Source organism: Gymnoscopelus microlampas (genome assembly GCF_963454915.1).
Source record: "Gymnoscopelus microlampas genome assembly, chromosome: 13".
Classification (NCBI taxonomy): Eukaryota; Metazoa; Chordata; class Actinopteri; order Myctophiformes; family Myctophidae; genus Gymnoscopelus; species Gymnoscopelus microlampas.
The window spans coordinates 31378680-31397815 of record NC_139950.1 but is presented as its reverse complement, the minus strand read 5'-3'; the positions used below and the strand labels follow the sequence as shown (position 1 = coordinate 31397815).

Here is a 19136-nt window from a genome sequence, read left to right as displayed (position 1 = left end):
CATGGATTAACCTCAACGACTTCGAGATTTCAGTCCTTTTTTTCTAAGTTCACTAAAGCAAGAGCAATGGCAATTGAAACACAATTATACAATGACATTAGGATGCATAAAACAAAAGTCAAAATAACTTCAGCAAAAGATCAAAGCCAAAGATCATGCATGACAGGTGAAAGGACTACACACATCACCTCCGAGTTTCACAGAAGCATACTCTGTCTACAGTTTGACTGATGTCCATGGGTTTTTGGAGGATTCAATTCGCTTAGGAGGAGCTTCCATAGTGCACACCACACACTTCACCTGAGCATCCTCCCGCCCCACCCTCCCTTCCTCAACCACCACACACACACACACACACACACACACACACACACACACACACACACACACACACACACACACACACACACACACACACACACACACACACAAGGCCCAAACACTTGGGTGGAGCAACTCCTCTTTTCTCCGCCTGTCTCCTGTGGGAGCTGTGAAGCAGCGGCTGCTCGTTGAACTGGACTTGGTGTGGGGAGTGCGGGGGTTAGGCCGGTGTGCGTTTTAATAATGCATGTGTTTTGGGGGCCACCTTGGGACACAGGCCCTTTTTAAAGAGCCGCTTTGAAGATGCTCTACGAGCGACTCATGTACAGGAACCTATTAAATATACAAGAGCTGGTCGGACAAAACACCCCGACTTTGGCTCAAGGCCTCCAGAGCCTGCAGGTCTGGTTAATAACTAGACTCACATGCTTCTCCTGTACACTCCTTCAGATGACACTCTTACAGACAACGCAGAGCTGTTTTACAATAAACGTTCCCCTTTTTGTTCTGGATGGTTAATCTTAATCCGAGAGCAATTGTGACACGCAAAACCTTTCAGATAGAGCAAGCTGAATATGTTATGGGGGGAGGGGGGGATTGGGCAAAATTCTAAATGTGAGGTCACTAAATTGGCTCCACTTGATGTGCACTTCAAATGAGGCAAATGTTAAGCCTAGTTTTGACACTGTGTGTACATACAGTATGTATGTGTGTGCATGTGTACAGTATGTATGTATGTATGTATGTATGTATATATGTATGTATGTATGTATGTATGTATGTATGTATGTATGTATGTATGTATGTATGTATGTATGTATGTATGTATGTATGTATGTATGTATGTATGTATGTATGTATAATGTATTAATGTATGCATGTAATAGGCCTATATGTTTTCATTATTTCATATAGGCTTTTAACTTATGAAACCATATACAGCTACTTCGGGCTCATGGAAGGTCACATGAAGCCTGTAAATCCAGTAATTTGCTTGCAAAGTGCATATTTTCCCTTCAGGATACCTCAGTCAATGAGACCTGGCTATATTTCATCTATCTGATACATGTACACTTACCAGAGGGGAGCGGAACTGGAAATAGACCCCCACTCCGATGACCATGGAAGTAGCCTACACTGTTTATTCATGCTTCCATAACCTCGAAACGGTTCCTAACTGTTTTGGGAAATGCGAGTGGGTGCAAAGTGAGGGGAAATTAAAAAGTTATTCCTACTACATGTTACACAGGCTACCATACACATACACAACCATCCAGTAAGGACTTAATGGTAGTTCCTGTCCTTGTTGCCGTAAGCGTGTTTTACTGTCCATTTACTACAATGAAACCTTCTCCATCGCTTACTCTGCCAGGCACCCCCACACCTCCCCTCCCCATTCTCCAGGACCCGAGAGGTAAACTCTAAAAGGCTGCGCTCCAGCAGACACCATTATGCCCCTCATACACACACACACACACACACGACTGGTGCATGGGCTTGTCTGTGAAATTCTGGGTATCAGTGGTGAAAAATTAACCAGGGATTGGGGATTCCATTACACTCTCCACTGCCCGAGAACTCGATGTCGCTCTAAATGGAGATACCAGTTCAGTGTTCCATCATCAATTGACTTTTATTATGCAATGAAACTTTAAAAAGGTGCAGTTGTACGTGTGTGTGTGTGTGTGTGTGTGTGTGTGTGTGTGTGTGTGTGTGTGTGTGTGTGTGTGTGTGTGTGTGTGTGTGTGTGCGTGTGCGTGTGCGTGTGCGCGTGTGTGTGTGTGTGTGTGTGTGTGTGTAGAGGGGTATAGACTGGGCTAGGGTCCCCAAGGTGCCTGCGTGTGCGCATGTGCTTGAGTGCACATGACCAGTGGACTGCGAGGACGATTTAACTGCCCCTTACACAGCCTATGCATACGCCTATGGACATGATGTAGGCTATGCATGCATATCTAGCCAACACGTGTAGCACAAACATGATTGTGCGTGCACACACACACACACACACACACACACACACACACACACACACACACACACACACACACACACACAGTATCCTAATGTTAGGCTATACCCGGTATTATACCGTATTACAATTGTCTACATTCATTTTCACGACAGCAGCCAACTGAAGAAAGAGTAGGAAAAAATTCAAGTATGAGGAGGGGTTTGGGTTTTGACCCTCTCAAAGGTATTTTCACTTGCTTTTGCCGTGGAGTCCTGTAGAATGTCCAGCGTCCGCTAGATGGCAGTCAAAGAACACAGCAGAGCCATGGCGCTAGTCTGGTCTGTACGTTGCTCTCTCCTCCTCGCCTTATGGCAAGGGTCTTCAACGTTTTTCAGGCCAAGGACCCCATAGCTGAGAGAGAGATGAAGCAGTTTTTTTTCCTGTATTGTATGAAATTGTGTTTCAGATTAAACTTTTTCTTACTTGGTCTGCTCTTTTTTCCCTCTACACCTATGCCTCTTTGCCAAAAAATAGTAGATCTACAAGCTTGTGAGGCATTGTGAGCTTGTAGATCTGCTATTTTTGGCTAAAGGTTCAAGTGGTTAATGTAAACCAAAAAAAAATCATATCACAAAGATCTGGTCCCCCCTGCCTGTAGTAACTTTGAGGACCCCCTAGGGGTCCCGGACCCCCAATTGAAGACCCCTGCCTTAATATGGAGTCCTCTCCTCTCCAGCAGGGGATGTTTGTGAGCAGGAGGAGGATGGCATCCCGGGTAATCCATTCTATAGCGCTCTAAACGGAGGTTAAATTGATAAGGGCAACGAGGGCCCAGTCAATCCCCGACCTTTTGTTAAGTGCATAGGCGCGGTTCAGGACGGGGGCGTAGAGGCGAGGCAGGCTTAAAACCGAGCTATTTATCATGCCACGTATTAGGGCCAAATCACCATATGGACTATTATTGCCACATATTTTTGCATTATGGTTGTTGTGCCAATGAAAGCAAGACCTACTTTTCCATAAGGGTCACAAATACACGGCTAAAAGCATTGTTATGGAATAATTTATCCTACAATTAGCTACCTTATAGGCCGATGGAGACATTATTTAAAGTGGAAGTAGCATATATGCGCCAAAACTTTAGTTTTAATGTAGGCCTATAGTAAAAGTTGTGTAGGCCTGTTCTAGCGACGTTGATAGGTTTCAGCTGTGAACTTTTCTTCTCCATTTGGCTAGCTTTCTTGAAAATAAGCACATATGGATATGATATGCCTAACGTAGAAAGTAGACTACCAAGGCCACGTCACGTGGAAATGTGTCCGGAAGAGCACCTTGGTCGACCTCGAGTAGCCAACTAGCTTAAGCTTGTAAAACAAAAGTTTGTGACATTTATCCGGCGTGCACCCCTGGCCTGAACAAGGCTACTAGTTTTATACATATGTCAATTTAATTGTCATACTTATTTACCTAATCAATTATTACCAATTAGCTGTATAGCGGCTATACTATAGCAGGGCAGCTACCCGATAGGCTATCTGATACCTGCCTGCCCAAATTCAATACAGCCTTATGTAAGCTTTTTCGTTGACATCCAGGCCAGTTACTTTCCGAAGAGTTTAGGCCCAATTATCGTACATCATCATTGCAGGTGAAGATGTTTAACTCTATGGTGAAGACAGTCAGAAGGAGAAAAAGATGACTGGGGCATGTTGTGGCAGTGTTGCCAGGTTTTGAGAGAGAAACAAGCAACCAGGTCTAGAAAACAAGGGCAAAAGAAGCGAGCCCGTGGCTCTTTAAACATAATACGGCGGTTTGAAAATAGCCGATCTCACGTCGAAGCTCACAAGCGCCGTGATGAGACGCGTGGTGAGCTTGTAGATCTGCTATTTTCAAAAAAAATCTTGAAAACAATGACATTTTAACAACACAAATCTTGTATGGGGGTCCCTGGCAATGGCATTATGGCATAAAATGTTTTCAGATGGGGGTCCGCAGACAAATACATATTCATTTGGGGGTTATTGACACGAATATAGCCTATTTGACATTAATATATTTGAGAAACCGTGGTTTAAACAACATTATAGGAAGCAAGACCAAATAAGCAAACTACACTTAAGAAACAAGCCAAAAAGGCAACTTTACACAGAAAAACAAGCCCCAAAGTCGCTTATAATAATAAGCGGACATGGCAACACACTGGACTCGGGGGCATGTGTGTGTGGGCTTATTGCCGGGCAGTCCGTCCGCTTGTTCCGCGGCCTGGGCACAGCAGGGCTGGGTGTGTGTGGTCAGTCAGGTTCATCCGGTGCTTTCAATACCAGAGGAGGTTTCAGCTGGAGCGCTGCATGGCTGCCAGACAATAGCATCCACTATGAGACCACTGAACAATCAGCAATTCATACAGAGAATGAGGAGGGAGGGAACAAGGGGGAAGGAGGGGGACTTGTCACCGAAACGAACCAAGTCCGGTTATAAGCGGTGAATTTAATGGTCTCTTCTTGCTAATAAACTCTATGGGGAAAACGTCAGATATTAGTATACTGAAATGAGTTTGTCAAGTTGTGGAAGAAGTATACTCACATTATTTTACTTAAGTAAAAGTAGCAACATCACAATATAAAAATACTTAAAGTAAGTAAAAGGCCTGTGTTCAAAATATTACTTGAGTAAAAAAGTACAAAAGAATTGGCATCAAAATATACTTAAAGTATCAAAAGTAAAAGTACTAAAATGTTTGAAAATAGCAGATCTACAAAGCTCGCAACCTGTTTGTGATAACCTATACAATAGGGCTGAAGTGGTTATGTTTTATAATATAATAATTTATATCTGCAGTAAGTAACTAGTACTAAAGTTTTCAAATAATTGTAGTGGAGTAAAAGTAGCCTACAATATTTGCCTCTGAGATGTAGTGGAGTAGAAGTAAAAGTACTGAAAATTGAAAATACTCCAGTAAAGTAAAACAATACCTCGAAATTGTACTTAAGTACAGACTAGTATACTGTAAATGTAGCCTACTTAGTTACTTTACACCACTGGACTGTTGGGTGACCGAGAGCCACAGCGGGACAGAGACATAAGAAGACAGAAGCAGAGGAAAGATAAGAAAAAATATTCTATGTATTAGTACAACACCTGCTTCTATCGGTTAGCTTTTTATTATTTTAATTGTTTTTAATTATTTTATTCGTTTTAATCTCTCTCGCGCGTGGACGAGCGCACACACGCAAACACAAATGTTTTCCACCTAATTAGCCACCATGATGCACATCGTTTTCATTTTCTAAATGTTCACCTCGCGATCGTTATAATTACAGCCTACAAAGTATAGCCCAACACAAAATGCGGCTATTGCCTTTATGTCTGTTTAGTTTATAGGGCCATATCTGCATTCTGCAGCATAATTCGTTTGTCTTGGTCAGTTCATTTGAACAGTCGAATGTGATTGAGAAAAAATAAACATGATAGGAAATATAAAGATATTTTATTTAAGCTAAGTTATAGCTAGGCTACTGACTGAGTCTGATTTATTTATAAGGTATAGCAGCCTATATAGGGCCGCTTGTCTCTCTTTTAGCTCACTTACAGTAGGCTATAGGCCAGTGGTTCCCAAACAGTGGGTTAGGACCAATTTATGGGTCGCGGGTACATTTTTTTAATCCCCTTAATGTTTTTAATTCCCAAGATTTTGTTTTTAATTAGCGTATTTAAAAATAAATAAAAAATATTCCCCCCAAAAAATCAAACATTTTCATGGATAAAAATATTTCATAAATAAATGCCAACAAATGTTTAATAAGTAGTGAAAATAGCCTATCTGCAAGCTCACAACGTCGCGATGCAACCCGTTGTGAGCTTGAAGATCTGTTATTTTCACTGGGTCAGGGGGAGACAATCTTTTTGGGTCTCGGGAACCACTGGTAGCATATAGGCTATTGACTTGTTTTCTGGGTTTTCACGCTGGCCTATATCCTAAGTCTGTGTTTATATAACTGTGAGAGTTTTGGGTCCATTTTTACATGATTTAAATGTGCTAATAGTGATGGTGTATTTATAGGCCTATCAGTGCAGTGCCACGCTAAGCAGGCCTGAGAACGGCGCTGGAGAGCACAGGTGTCCAGCCACGTTTAAGATGCTCAGCGTTCTGTCCAGTCGGTGTGCACAAGGCAAGAAAGCAGTCAGTCTGCCCCCCCCCCCACACACACATAATAGTTCAAACCTCCGTGCGTGTCTACGCTAGACTTACAATCCCCCCCCCCCTCTAACAAATATTAGAGAATTGCCTGCACTGCTGACCCGAATGTGTGTGTGTGTGTGTGTGTGTGTGTGTGTGTGTGTGTGTGTGTGTGTGTGTGTGTGTGTGTGTGTGTGTGTGTGTGTGTGTGTGTGTGTGTGTGTGTGTGTGTGTGTGTGTGTGTGGTTGGGGTGCAGTGCAGGGGTGGGGGCATGATCCCATCTGCCTATATGGCTCCAAATGAAAGTTCAAACGAGCGGCTTATACAGCACTGATCCTGTATCATAGCCTCCCGTGACCCCACAATTACTATTTAATAGAATTACAGTTTTAAATCCCGCGCTATAGTCTTGAAGACAGAAACAGACTGGGGGAGAGAGAGACAGAGAGAGAGAGAGAGAGAGAGAGAGAGAGAGAGAGAGAGAGAGAGAGAGAGAGAGAGAGAGAGAGAATAATTGTTTATTAGGGCGTCAGTGACAACAGGCGGCAGGTGCAAGGCGAACTGGCGTTTAATGTTTTCACCCTGAAAATGGCAATATGTCACACGTTTTCCTCTGGAAGCTGTGCGTTACTCAATGACATTTAAGACATGTCCTGTAGCTAAATAAACAAGTGGAAAAAAGTATAATAATAACACAATTTAATTGTTAACGCCCTTACGAATTAGGCTACCCGCAGCAGTTGTCACGCGTTGTTTAAATGGCGGGCCCAGGGGCAGAAATTCATGCTTTCAATCAAAAGCTAGAAAACATGCCTCGCTTCTCTTTGGCACCGCCATCTAACTCTTGCTCCTGAGTCAAGAGGAATGCTTCAGCCCTGCGTCTTACCAACCATTCAACTGAGCGAGAGAGAGAGAGAGAGAGAGAGAGAGAGAGAGAGAGAGAGAGAGAGAGAGAGAGAGAGAGAGGGGGGGGGGGGGGGGGGGGGGGGTAAACGTTTATCCAAAAAGGCCCCATCCAGTCTGGCCTGCATTGACAGCCAGTATGGTGACGCTGGGCTGCAGCTACACGCTTGAATCCGGGTCATAGTGAACTGGTGCTGCATGAATACACACCAAAAGAAAAGTTGTGTTCAGTTAACCGGTGAAATCAGAGAAAAAACAGGGCTCTGCCCTCAAGTATTTCTCACCGCCGGTCGGACCACGGCCTAATAGTTTGGGTTTTTTTCTCCCCCGCCTCTTTTTTCCCTTCTTTTTCTTGCACTGAGGGCTGAGGCCTAGCAGTAGAGCCAGTGGTTCTCAACCTGTGGCTCGGGAGCCCCCAGATGACAGTGACACCCCCAGATGACAGTGATGTGACAGTTTAAGGACTTTTAAGGCCTTTTTAATACCTCGAGAAAAGAAAAAGGGAAAAAAAGACCAAATACTGCATCAAAAATATAGGAAACTATACTATGCCAAATTGTCAAATAATCTAAGAAAGAGGCCACAATTGTGAAAATAGCCGATCTACAAGCTCACAACGCCTGGCGTTGCGAGGCAATATTTATCTGTGGAACAAAGTCACACAAAATGGGGGGTCCCCAGTACAAATAATGATTATTTTGGGGGGGGTCACAGCCTGAAAAGGTTGAGAACCCTGCAGTTGTAGGCCTATATGTCTCCATGCTCAGCAGCTATGGGAACAGGACAACTAATCCTTTATGTTGTTTGTTTGACACACGCACTTAAACGAGAATGAGAAAAGAAAAACATGCGAGGTCTTTACTACACCATGCAGTCATACGAGTCTCCATTGTTGCCGCACTTGTCTCACGTTCTCGTTTACTCTCTGCCCGTATTCATGTAAGTATCACACACACAGATTACTCCTCGCTAAGTTCCTTTGTCTTGTGATCCATATTTGAGCTGACAGATCACGACCCCGCACACACGCACGCACGCGCGCACACTCACTCACTCACTCCGCGTGTGTGTGTGTGTGTGTGTGTGTGTGTGTGTGTGTGTGTGTGTGTGTGTGTGTGTGTGTGTGTGTGTGTGTGTGTGTGTGTGTGTGTGTCTCTCTCTCTCTCACACACACACACACACACACACACACACACACACACACACACACACACACACACACACACACACACACACACACACACACACACACACGCGCAATAGACTCACACTTCAACTAGCCTACTTTTGAACCACCAGGCCACAAGAACGATGACAATAATTCACCTATATTTGTACAAATCTATGGGTCTGTCTGTTTAATATATAGGCCAAAACATGTACATTATATTACATTAGCCTATGTGCCTCGTGGACGACGGCAGAGCCAACATTAATGTAGAGTTATTACTCTATAGTTGATTGAATCGTTTTTACGTTATTTCACACATTGCACTCATTTTTTACTCGATTGGTTAAGTTTATCAGCCCATTTTATACGGGTGGCGACTCGAAAGCCAAGGCTAATGAACACAACGCGTGTGTGAACACACACACACACACACACACACACACGCACGCACACACACACACACACACACACACACACACACACACACACACACACACACACACACACACACACACACACACACACACACACACACACACACACACACACACACACACACACACACACACACACACACACACACACACACAGCCGCAAATGTACTTGTTTTATATTCATGAGTCCGTATCTGAGGCCCCATCTCTTAGATAGACTTAATCCCCGTGTCCTCCTTTGGCGATAATAAAAAAAATGCTCTTCAGTTTTACGATTAATTTAATCTCAATCATAACCGGGACTTGTCGCAGCCAATAAAACTTGTGGAGTGCGCGTATACGGGTGGAAGGAGGGGGGGGGGGCAGGTGATAATGATCGGGGCCGGGCCATGGCCACTCTCCACCGGCCTCTCCGTGTTGTTGATAGGGCCCTATCTTCCTCTCCCAGGCTGACTTAAGACTCGGAACGGGCTTAAAAACACACAGATTTACTTCAGCCGCAATCAACTTTTGATTGCACGTCAGGATCGGAGATGGCTTGTTTTCAACATGGGTGTTTCTTGTATTTGTTTTGTTTCCTTTTTTCGTTTGGGTGGGGGGGGGGGGAGGGTTTGCATTATGGCTTATAGGTTATTTTAGGATCGATAATAAGCCTAGAGTCATACAGCAGGGCTTTGACACACTTGTTTTCTTGTTTTGATGCGGTCCATCTGAGGGAAGACAGCAGATTATCCCCGCGCAATTGTGCTGTGGACTGATTAGGTTTATGCACTGGGGGGAAATAATCCATTGCCGGACGCAAATAATGCATCAAATCTATAAAAAAAAAAAAAGTTAGAGCTTAATTCATAATCACCGGGCACATTCAGAACGCCACAATATAACTAACCTGACTTAACATTGGCTCACATTTTCACGCACAAACAGACGCTCGCACACAACACAGCCAGGAAGGCTTTCCTCACAATCCGTGCAATAGAAGGTTACAGGTGGTCTCTATTGTTTGTTGATGGTTTGCAGCCTCTTGAAAACGTAAGTCATGTTAAAATTTAGACAAAGCAATTCGGTGTGGACGGTGCACAGCAAAATCATAATTTATTAGGCTACACTGTGAGAATTAAATTAGCAATCTGAATTTGAATGTGCTGTTCTGTTGACTGTGTTGATTGATTGACCTCATGAGGTAATATTGTATACAACATTAGCTTCTATTCAATCTCCATTGCAAACCAAACGTATGCCTAAAATACAATTCAGATAATAAATACAATTTATATGTGCTTTTTTGATTATGTGACTATGTAACAGGATTGACAGCTAGATTAACAGCTATAACTCCGTGATAATAAACATATCCGGCGCGCGTGACAAAATGATATAGTAGGCCTACTTAATGTTGCGCGTCAATTAATAGCACTTTGCAAAACATATTCTTCTGAGACTGGTCTGTTTTGTCCTCCTGAACAAGGCCTATTCTGATTCTAAAGATATGACAGCTCCACTATATACACTGCGACAGTTTTTTAGACAAACAGGATTGCTTAAAGCACTTTGTTTACAGGAAAAAAAATGTATAGTCGTATAATAGGGACTAGAAAGCTCTACATTAGGGCACCGACGATACCACAGTTCCTGCAACAGTGTCCCAGTAAATCTGCCCTGTTCTGTGGCATAATTGGTTGGGGATTTAGATAGAAGGGCAGCAGGAGAGAAAGGCTTTTGGGGGGGAATGGTTCTCGTACGGAAAGAAAAGCTCTTTTCAGCGACCCACAATGGGAGATTGGGACAAGGGAGGAGTCCCCTCGTGATTAGCCCATTTAATGGCGCGTTTACTTAATTTCTGTATTCACCGGCAACCGTAAACAAAAGAGGAAATAGCACTCACATTTTTTTTAAAGTGCAGCATGACGTTGACGTTTGCCATAATGTGTGCAGTATGTATGCACAGGGCTGGTCATATATAGCAGTGGTTCTCTAACTTCTTCATGTCAAGGACCCCCAAAATAATATGTATTTGGCCGCGGACCCCCCATCTGAAAAGGTTTTGTGCCGGGGACCTCCTGAAGCAAAGATTTGGGTTGAAAATGTCAGCTTTAAAAAATATATAGCCTATTCAAAGATTTGCACACATTTTCGAGATTTTTCAAAAAATAGCAGATCTACAAGTTGCCGCACTATGAGCTTGTATATCTGCTATTTTTGAAGAGCCAAAAGTATGAAATAATGGATAAAGTGGTTTACACGGATGCTTTCCCGGTTTGAATGGATTAAGCGCCAGCGATGAGCTTTGACAATACAATAATTTGCCAATATGTAGGCCAATATGTGATGGGCCACTTATCAATGGTCTTTTCCGTCAAGGCTCCTTATAGGACCTCTTGCTGAAAGAGAGAGACTTCATCATGCATGAGGATAGAAAATGTATTTGTATTTGATTATTTTTCTTTTTTCTTTCTTTTAAAGAAATGATATACATTAACATAATAACCACGCAAGAAAGAAACAATGAATATGATCATATAAATAAGCGCTTTGGACGACCCTGCATGGGTCATCAAATAAATTATGGCTACAACGACTTGAATGAAGGAATACATCATGAAACATTCCAATTTTCCATCTTAAACCCGTTTTTTTGCATAAATGTGACGTGACGTTTCTCATTAGCTCCATGTTGAGTATAAACAACCAAAGCAACAAAAACGCCTAGAGAGCATTTGGTTCAACGTTTTGACAAATATTTTATGTAGGAACACCAAGTCAAGAAAAGTGAGGAAGGGGTAGAAAAGAGGATGAGACGGGGAGGAGAGCAATAATTATGTACAAGCATATTTCTACACGTATATTACAGACCGGGAGAATGATCGCATTATTCGAGATATACATAATTCAATATAAAATTTTGAAATAAAAATAAAAATCTGATACAGTCATAAACGATTCCGTTCCACATTTTTGACCATGTTGTATATTATACCCCACAAAGGCAGTGACTGAAATATGTTATTAAAAAAAAGGTGCTTACGACTTAAATGATTGTCTGATGAACATAAATTAAAATAAATTTGAAACCGAGAACAAAAATAAAACAGGATTGCATCTTGTCTGGTGGCTGCATCGACATTATAGTAGGCCTATATAGGACTAAAAACGGAGATGGAGAAGGAGAAAAAAGCGATGGAGAGTGGAGACATCAAGTTTCTTTTTGTTCCCTCCGCTGTGTTTCCTCGTGAAAACTGGAATTCGGGGATGTTCTGTAACTTCTGTTCCCTGATTTAAAAACCAAAAATAAAAACCTCATGCAAATAGGCTAGTGGTGGTGGTGGTGATGGTGGTGGTGGTGGTGGTGGTGGTGTGGGGGTATGATGAATAGGGAGGCGTGGGTCCTTTGAAAGCGCTTTTTTAGAAAAAAAAAGACGTGCTTTTATCTCTTTTTTTAATATTTATATCAATCGGTCCTTTTTTCATCCGCGATATTAAGTCTTTTTTTTCTCAGGTCCATTATTCCCCTGTAAATATTTCTCTTTTTGTGTTTCTTGTGTTTTTAGTTTTAGTTTTTTTTCCTGTTCTTTTCTTCCCGTGTATCATACATCGCACTCCGAGTCGCTCGACGTGACGGACAGGATGGAGGTCCCCGTGTCGCCGACCCTCTCTGTCATACTGGACACGCTGGTGGTGGGACTGGCCGCGGTCGAGGGCGACTCCGCCGAGCTATGCGGGGTGAGACCGGAGTCTGAAAGGGACCGCATACCGTTTGGTCCTATTGCTTGGTGCTGGAGCCTGCATTGGAGAAGAAAAGAAACGGAGGAAAGAAAAAAAACATGGCAATTAGACCTGAGAATGTAACCCCCACCCCCCACCACCACCACCCACCCTGCCAAATAGGGTTCAGGCTCGCCTTTCTTTCCCCCTGCCGGCCCCAACCATGCATGCTTTTATATCAACCAGCCCAGCGGACAAGACTATGGCTTTCAGGGGGGGGGGGGGGGGGGGGGACAAAAACACGGCCAGCTATTTAGACCAGTTGGTTCTCAAACTTTTAAATTTCAAGGTCTTTCCTTAACTCTGACAGCATGCAAATAGAACCAAATGGACCCTAACGTGTCCATTTGGTTCCATTTGTATAGTGTCAGAGTTATAGAATTGCCAGGGTCAATTTAGAACCCCCCTAAAGGAACCCAGAGAGTCCCTGGAATCCACTTTGTAGTCAAAATGTTAGACTGCCAAAATGTGGAAAAAATGTGACGTTTTGTCAAAAGTAATACATCGCGTAAATTGTCACCGGTTAGGCTGTAAGCTAATAGGCTACTTGTCATATCAATACCACACGCCTTTTATACAAATCTTCTTTAAATAATATAAAAAGGGGGGAGGGGCCCAAATCAAAAAGCTAAAATTCATCAATAAATATAGGCCCAAGTATTTGCAACAAGATACATTTCAAATGGATATAAACTGTGTATGAATGAGTGACGTCAAACTCGGGTTACTCCAATCATGCTAAATGTTTATCTCCAATCCACTCACGATAATAACTCCATCACAGCGGGATAATAGCACAGAGGAAATATATCTATTCATTTAGCAAAAAAGATTAGAATAGTATTCATATGGCTTATAGGACCCTGGTATGACATTCTAATCAATTATAGCATTTCAAAGAAATGATAGCTAGTACTAATGTTATGAATACATGTCTGTTTTTTTTTTATTTTTATATGGTCATTTTCATCACCAGTGTAATATCAGTAATATTCATATTTTTCCACTGGGATTTGGCAAACGTCAGATGGTGACAAATGTAATATAATTTAGGCTGCTGCCGTCTAAATAAACCAATACATCATGTGGCTTTGCACCATATACAAAATTAAAATATATTTGATAAAATATGAATGCAATTCAGTAGGCTATAAAATGACTATTTTAATTCAAATATGTGATAGATATCCATGCCCGTTAAAACTCATATTCTCCTTATTTAATAGCTTTAGCAGTTTCCATTTAAATGTATTTATTTATATATATTCATTTACTATTTATTCCCCAAACCATTGAATCAATTACAACATGATATTAGTCTGTGTGTGTGTGAGTGGTTTAGAGGCTTATCAGTTTCTAATTTTAACCTTCTTTCACTCTTGTAGAAAAGATAAACAACCTGTTCAAATTAAAGGCCAGCATAAACACGCGTTGCAACCTCTCTCAAGTTTAATAACAAATGAGACTTTTTGAAATGTATTTTTAAATTACTTTTTCTATAATTGTTGCTGCCCGGTTTTGGTTTATGAAGCCGTTCGCATGTTGTTTTGGAGAGAATAGGGGAGTGTTTTCTTGCTTATAGCCTACAAGTCCATATACGTTCAAAATATCTAAAGGAATAATGTATCTATTTGAGACATCTAATACAGTAGGCTTTTAATGACAGTAGCCTACATACGATTATTTATCAAGAAGGCAGTTTCTTATCATTAACAACAAACTATATAATTGTGTTCTTTACTGATTATAGATTTCATAACTAAAATGTCGCCGTTGCCTATATAGCCTACTACTCCCTCCCCTACCAGAGACAACAGCACTATTCTTCTCCCTATACCGTACGTATGGCTATACAAAACAAAGCCTGTTTGTTTACTATAAAATATCACCCTCTGTTTTGATTTGTACAAATGTCCAATGCATTTCATAACGCGGTTCACCCAAATAAATAAGCATTTGACGGAAAGCACACCAACCTGTTTTTCGCCGCCGCGGCTCTGTCTCGTTGTCTACGGTTTTTAAACCAATTCCCGACCTGTGTAGGAGTGAGTCCCGTGGCTTGCGCCAGTTCCCTTTTCTTGCTGGGATTTGGATATGGGTCCTGAAGGTACCACTCCCTTAGCAGGCTCCGCGTCCGCTCCTTGAAACAGTGCGTCTTCTGCTCGCCGTCCCAGATGGTCCGCGGGAGCGGAAACTTCTTCCGCACCCGGTACTTATCGACCGGTCCGAGGGGGCGACCGCGGAGCTTCTCGGCCTCCTGGTAGTGTGCTTCCAGCCACATGGCTTGCAGTTTGCCGTGCGAGTCCTTGGTGAACTTGTGGTTCTCCAGGATGTGGTAGAGGTCTCTGAAATTCCCCGTGTGGAACGCCACCACGGCCCGGGCGCGCAGGATGGACTCATGCTTGTTGATCTGCTCGCAGGCTCCCGGCGCTACAGGCAGAGACCAGAGGAACCGACCCAGTCGCTCGATGTCCCCGGTCTCCTCCAGCGTCTCGCAGACGCTCGCCACCTGCTCCGGGGAGAAGTTGAGGGTCGGTAGCTGAAACATGGACAAGTCTTCTGGAGACCTGGCGGTGGGAGCGCTGTTCGCCAGGAGCAAAGGGCGATCAGCGAAGTTTGGCAGGAAGAAATGGGAGGGATAAAGCTCTAAGGGGGATCGGAACACCATGGAAATGACCTGAGAGAGGAAGAAATTATCGAGAAAAAGGGTAGAAACCCCCCGAAAAAAAAATAAACGGCGAGTAAAAAAGATTGAATGATTCAATGGCTATCGCCTAATGACACCAAGCCTCATAATATCTCCCCCCTAAATCCACCGTTGAGTGTAGCATTGAAACATTTTGTTTCCCTTTTCTATTGGTCTTCTTGGTGTCGTTGTGGCGTTGTCATGGCAGCCCTGCCAATCACTGTCAAGCGTGCCAATCATTAGCCAGTACGTAACGCGGAGGCTTTCACCACTTGTGCAGTACGCACGGGGGGTTATCACAGTGTCCAATCTTCAACAGCAAGCCCTCCCACCGCACTGCGAGCATCAAGCACAAGCCCAACGCTCATCTGTCTACTGAATGGAATGAGCAATTAGAGGGTGGAATATTATTGCGATCTTAACGAGGCTCGTTAAAGCTAAAGAAGGAGATATGTAGGCTAGAGAGATGCTTAACGGAGACGGGAGGGGAGAGATGGGAGGGAGGCAGAGGGGGAGCTTAAAAGGGTGACAAATGGACTATATGGCAGCGACACGGGAGTACACACAGCGCATAGTTTTGAACAGAACCGAGTCAATTTCTAAGCTACATAATTTTTGTATTTGATCCCTTTTTAAAATTCTACATCAATCATTTGTTTTTGTGGAAAGATGGACGATGTCATTTACAGCGGACGTATTCATTGTGTACAGGTCGTGACTTTTACATATCTTCTAGAAAAAAATAATACATTTTAAAATAATTTAAAATATGACAGGACCCTGTATGGGTTTCCCTTGGATTCGCATTATGATAGAAAAAAACAAGTTTTTTCGTGACATCGTTTCAGACGCTCTAATGCCACGGCATGTTGGAGGGGGGCGTCCACCAGAGCAGCTTCAGATCCGGGTGTAATGTTGTTCCACACCCTCTGTCCCTGGCCTTGGCTCATGGACACGGCGCATGTGTTGCCAGACCCGACTCCTCCGAACAACAGTTTATAGAGTCAATCAAATGAATGTCGATGTACAGATTTGAGTCAATTAAACTCTGATCATCAGCCGTTTGAATTGAAATACAATTTTGCCAATGGCCCGGCCCCTTGGTTAGGCTACCCGTCCATTGATATCGCAGAAGTTTTTGATTGTAGGTCAGGGGCTGCTAATTAATAGCATTGCTGTTGGAATTACATTTGAATGGCGACATGAAAGCTTCTCGGGGACATAAAAGCAGTTTTCACGTATTTGATCTAGTGGTAGGGGCATGATCAATGTCCACGTCGAGTCATGGGAGTCGGCTTACAGCAGTAGCCGCGGCGGTGTGATTTTCATGTTTATGACCAAAGCGCCCGTACTGCTTCATATTTAGACAGGGCTTAGTAGGGTGTTAAAATAGTGTGAGTTCACTCTAACGCGAACAGTGTTCACATTGTGAAAGGGCCATGTATAAGGCGTAGCATCTAGACTCCACTTAATCCGTCCTCAATAAAGCTGACATAATGATCCTAAGCCGCCTTTCTACAAAATCATTCAGGAATTCAAAACTTTTCCTTCCCTCGCTCAGATTTGCACATTCTCTGGCGCTTGCCAGATAGACCACCGGCCTCAGCGCGTTGAAGGAGTGACCAAACTAAAGCTGCATGCATGTTGTGTAGTCTGGTGTACTTTTGCGCGTTATTTAACGCGCAAAATAAGTATGAACACACATTTACGCATTTTACGCACGGGTGTTTTGAGGCCAATAGGCCTACTCCTACAGTGTTTTTAATTCTTGCATGCGCGTGCGTGTTTGCATCAATTGCATACGTGCGCGCGCATGTTTTTGAGTGCACATGACATGAACGATAGATCAGGGTCCGAGCTAGTGATGATCTCTCTTGTGTGTGTGTGTGTGTGTGTGTGTGTGTGTGTGTGTGTGTGTGTGTGTGTGTGTGTGTGTGTGTGTGTGTGTGTGTGTGTGTGTGTGTGTGTGTGTGTGTGTGTGTGTGTGTGTGTGTGAGTGAGAGGGGGGGGGGTAGTGAGTCTATGGGATCAAACCTGGCCGCTGTGCTGTCATACGAGCCTCAGGAGAACTAATTCCAAGTGGCATTTGAATTGGTCCCGTTGGAAAGCTCTGTGGACTGGAAGTAACCGCTGGTATTTCCATGCTGGCAGTGCTGGTGTTAAAACTAACCTAGGCTACCCCCCCACCACCACCACCACCTCTCTCTCCCTCCCTCCCTCCCTCTCTCCCTCTCCCTCTCCCTCTCCCTCTCCCTCTCTCGCGCACGCGCACGCATATAGACACACAGTCAGCCTTAACGCTGCGTTAGGGTTTAGCAGCAATACAATGACATGCAAAGCCTTCTACCTGACTTGGTTCCTGGTGCACCAATTTAGGTGATCACCATTCAAGCCCAATAGTCTGGAGGTTTTAGCCAGCATTATGTTTTGGAGGAGCCTTGTTTGGAAGTATAGCCCTCGCAGGCAATTCGGAAATCAGTCCTAGAGACTCGGGGTGAAATGTAAAACCTGAATGGAGATTGACAAAGCCGCTGGTAATTCACATTCTTTTTACAACGCTTTTGTTTACGTTAAGCATGTAATTAACACCCCCAAACAAGTTTATTCACCTGCCGTAATTGTGTGTTTATCCGGGCGGCTCGCTAAATGCTCGTCGCTCTTTAGAGTAGAGCAGCGGGAGACTAGAGCTCTGAATGCCAATAGAGCATTTAGCACAAACCTCCCGACACTATAACACTAAACAACACTATTACAATGTTACAACACTAGATCATATTTGCTTTTCTTCTAAATAATAATAATACTAATTAAATAATAAAAAGAGAGAGTGTGAGTATCAGCCTGATATAACTTTGACGGGTACACGTCACCGTTTAAATTTTAATATTTCTAAAACATAATTGCAACTAATTAAAATGTCTGCGTTTTTTTTTTGTTATTATTTATTATCGGCGTATTCTAAGGGGAGTAATGTTCGTGTTACGTCATGCAGGAGGGTGTGAGGGACAAGGGGAACGAATGAGGGAAAGAAAAGAGGTGTTGACTCAAAAGGTAAGAGAGAGAAAGGAGGAAAAAGAAAGAACGGGACTTGTTTTATTTCTGCTCCCTCGTTGACCCCGGCTTGTCAGAGGCTGGCCAGAAAAGGCAGCGCTAAGCAGTGAGAGGCTCACCCTCCCTGGCGGACACAGCCTGGACTCCTCTCCACAACACAGGCTACAGCTTTCACTTCAACAACCGGTGTGTTGCAGCACTTTGGCATGTTTATTATATCTTTCTCTCTTATTTACAGACCCATGTGCATTTTTGTAGCATGTCGCGCAGGGATTTTTTATTATTAGGCTATTGTTATTGGGTTGAGGCGTAGACTAGCTCATAAGAGCAGCTGTGTGAGCAAGAATGGTCGCGTATGCGAATTCTACAATCATTTTTCTTCTTTTTTCCTCTTCTTCTACACTTCAATTTCTTCTCCGTCTTGCAGAACTACAAGTTGGGAACCTGTCGCCGTTGAAGTTTGGTTCTGATGGACGTGAGGTCCATTTGTCAAAGACCAGTTTGGAAACCCATCCCTGGCACATGGACATTTCTGTAAGTTTTGCCATTTTTCTGTTTATGCCTATTTATTGTGCACGAAACAAACGGAACATTATTTTCATAGCCGGCCACTTTTTAAACATTTATAATGGTGGGAAGAGCTTCAGATCTAAATAGGCTATGCGAGACATTGGTTGAG

The 19136-nt window shown here is 43.2% G+C and overlaps 2 protein-coding genes across 2 annotated transcripts in view; both read right to left on the bottom strand.

Moving 5' to 3' along the window:
* LOC311059179 (uncharacterized protein) overlaps window positions 1-19136 on the bottom strand; it is a 431271-nt gene that overhangs the window by 362761 nt on the left and 49374 nt on the right. The window lies entirely within an intron of this gene.
* Window positions 12306-15388, bottom strand: six3a (SIX homeobox 3a; the record flags this gene model as incomplete). The annotated part of the gene is made up of 2 exons (XM_084075589.1): window positions 12306-12738; window positions 14697-15388. The coding sequence occupies 2 exons, from the start codon at window positions 15386-15388 to the stop codon at window positions 12543-12545; spliced, it is 888 nt and encodes a 295-aa protein (XP_083931715.1). The 3' UTR covers window positions 12306-12542.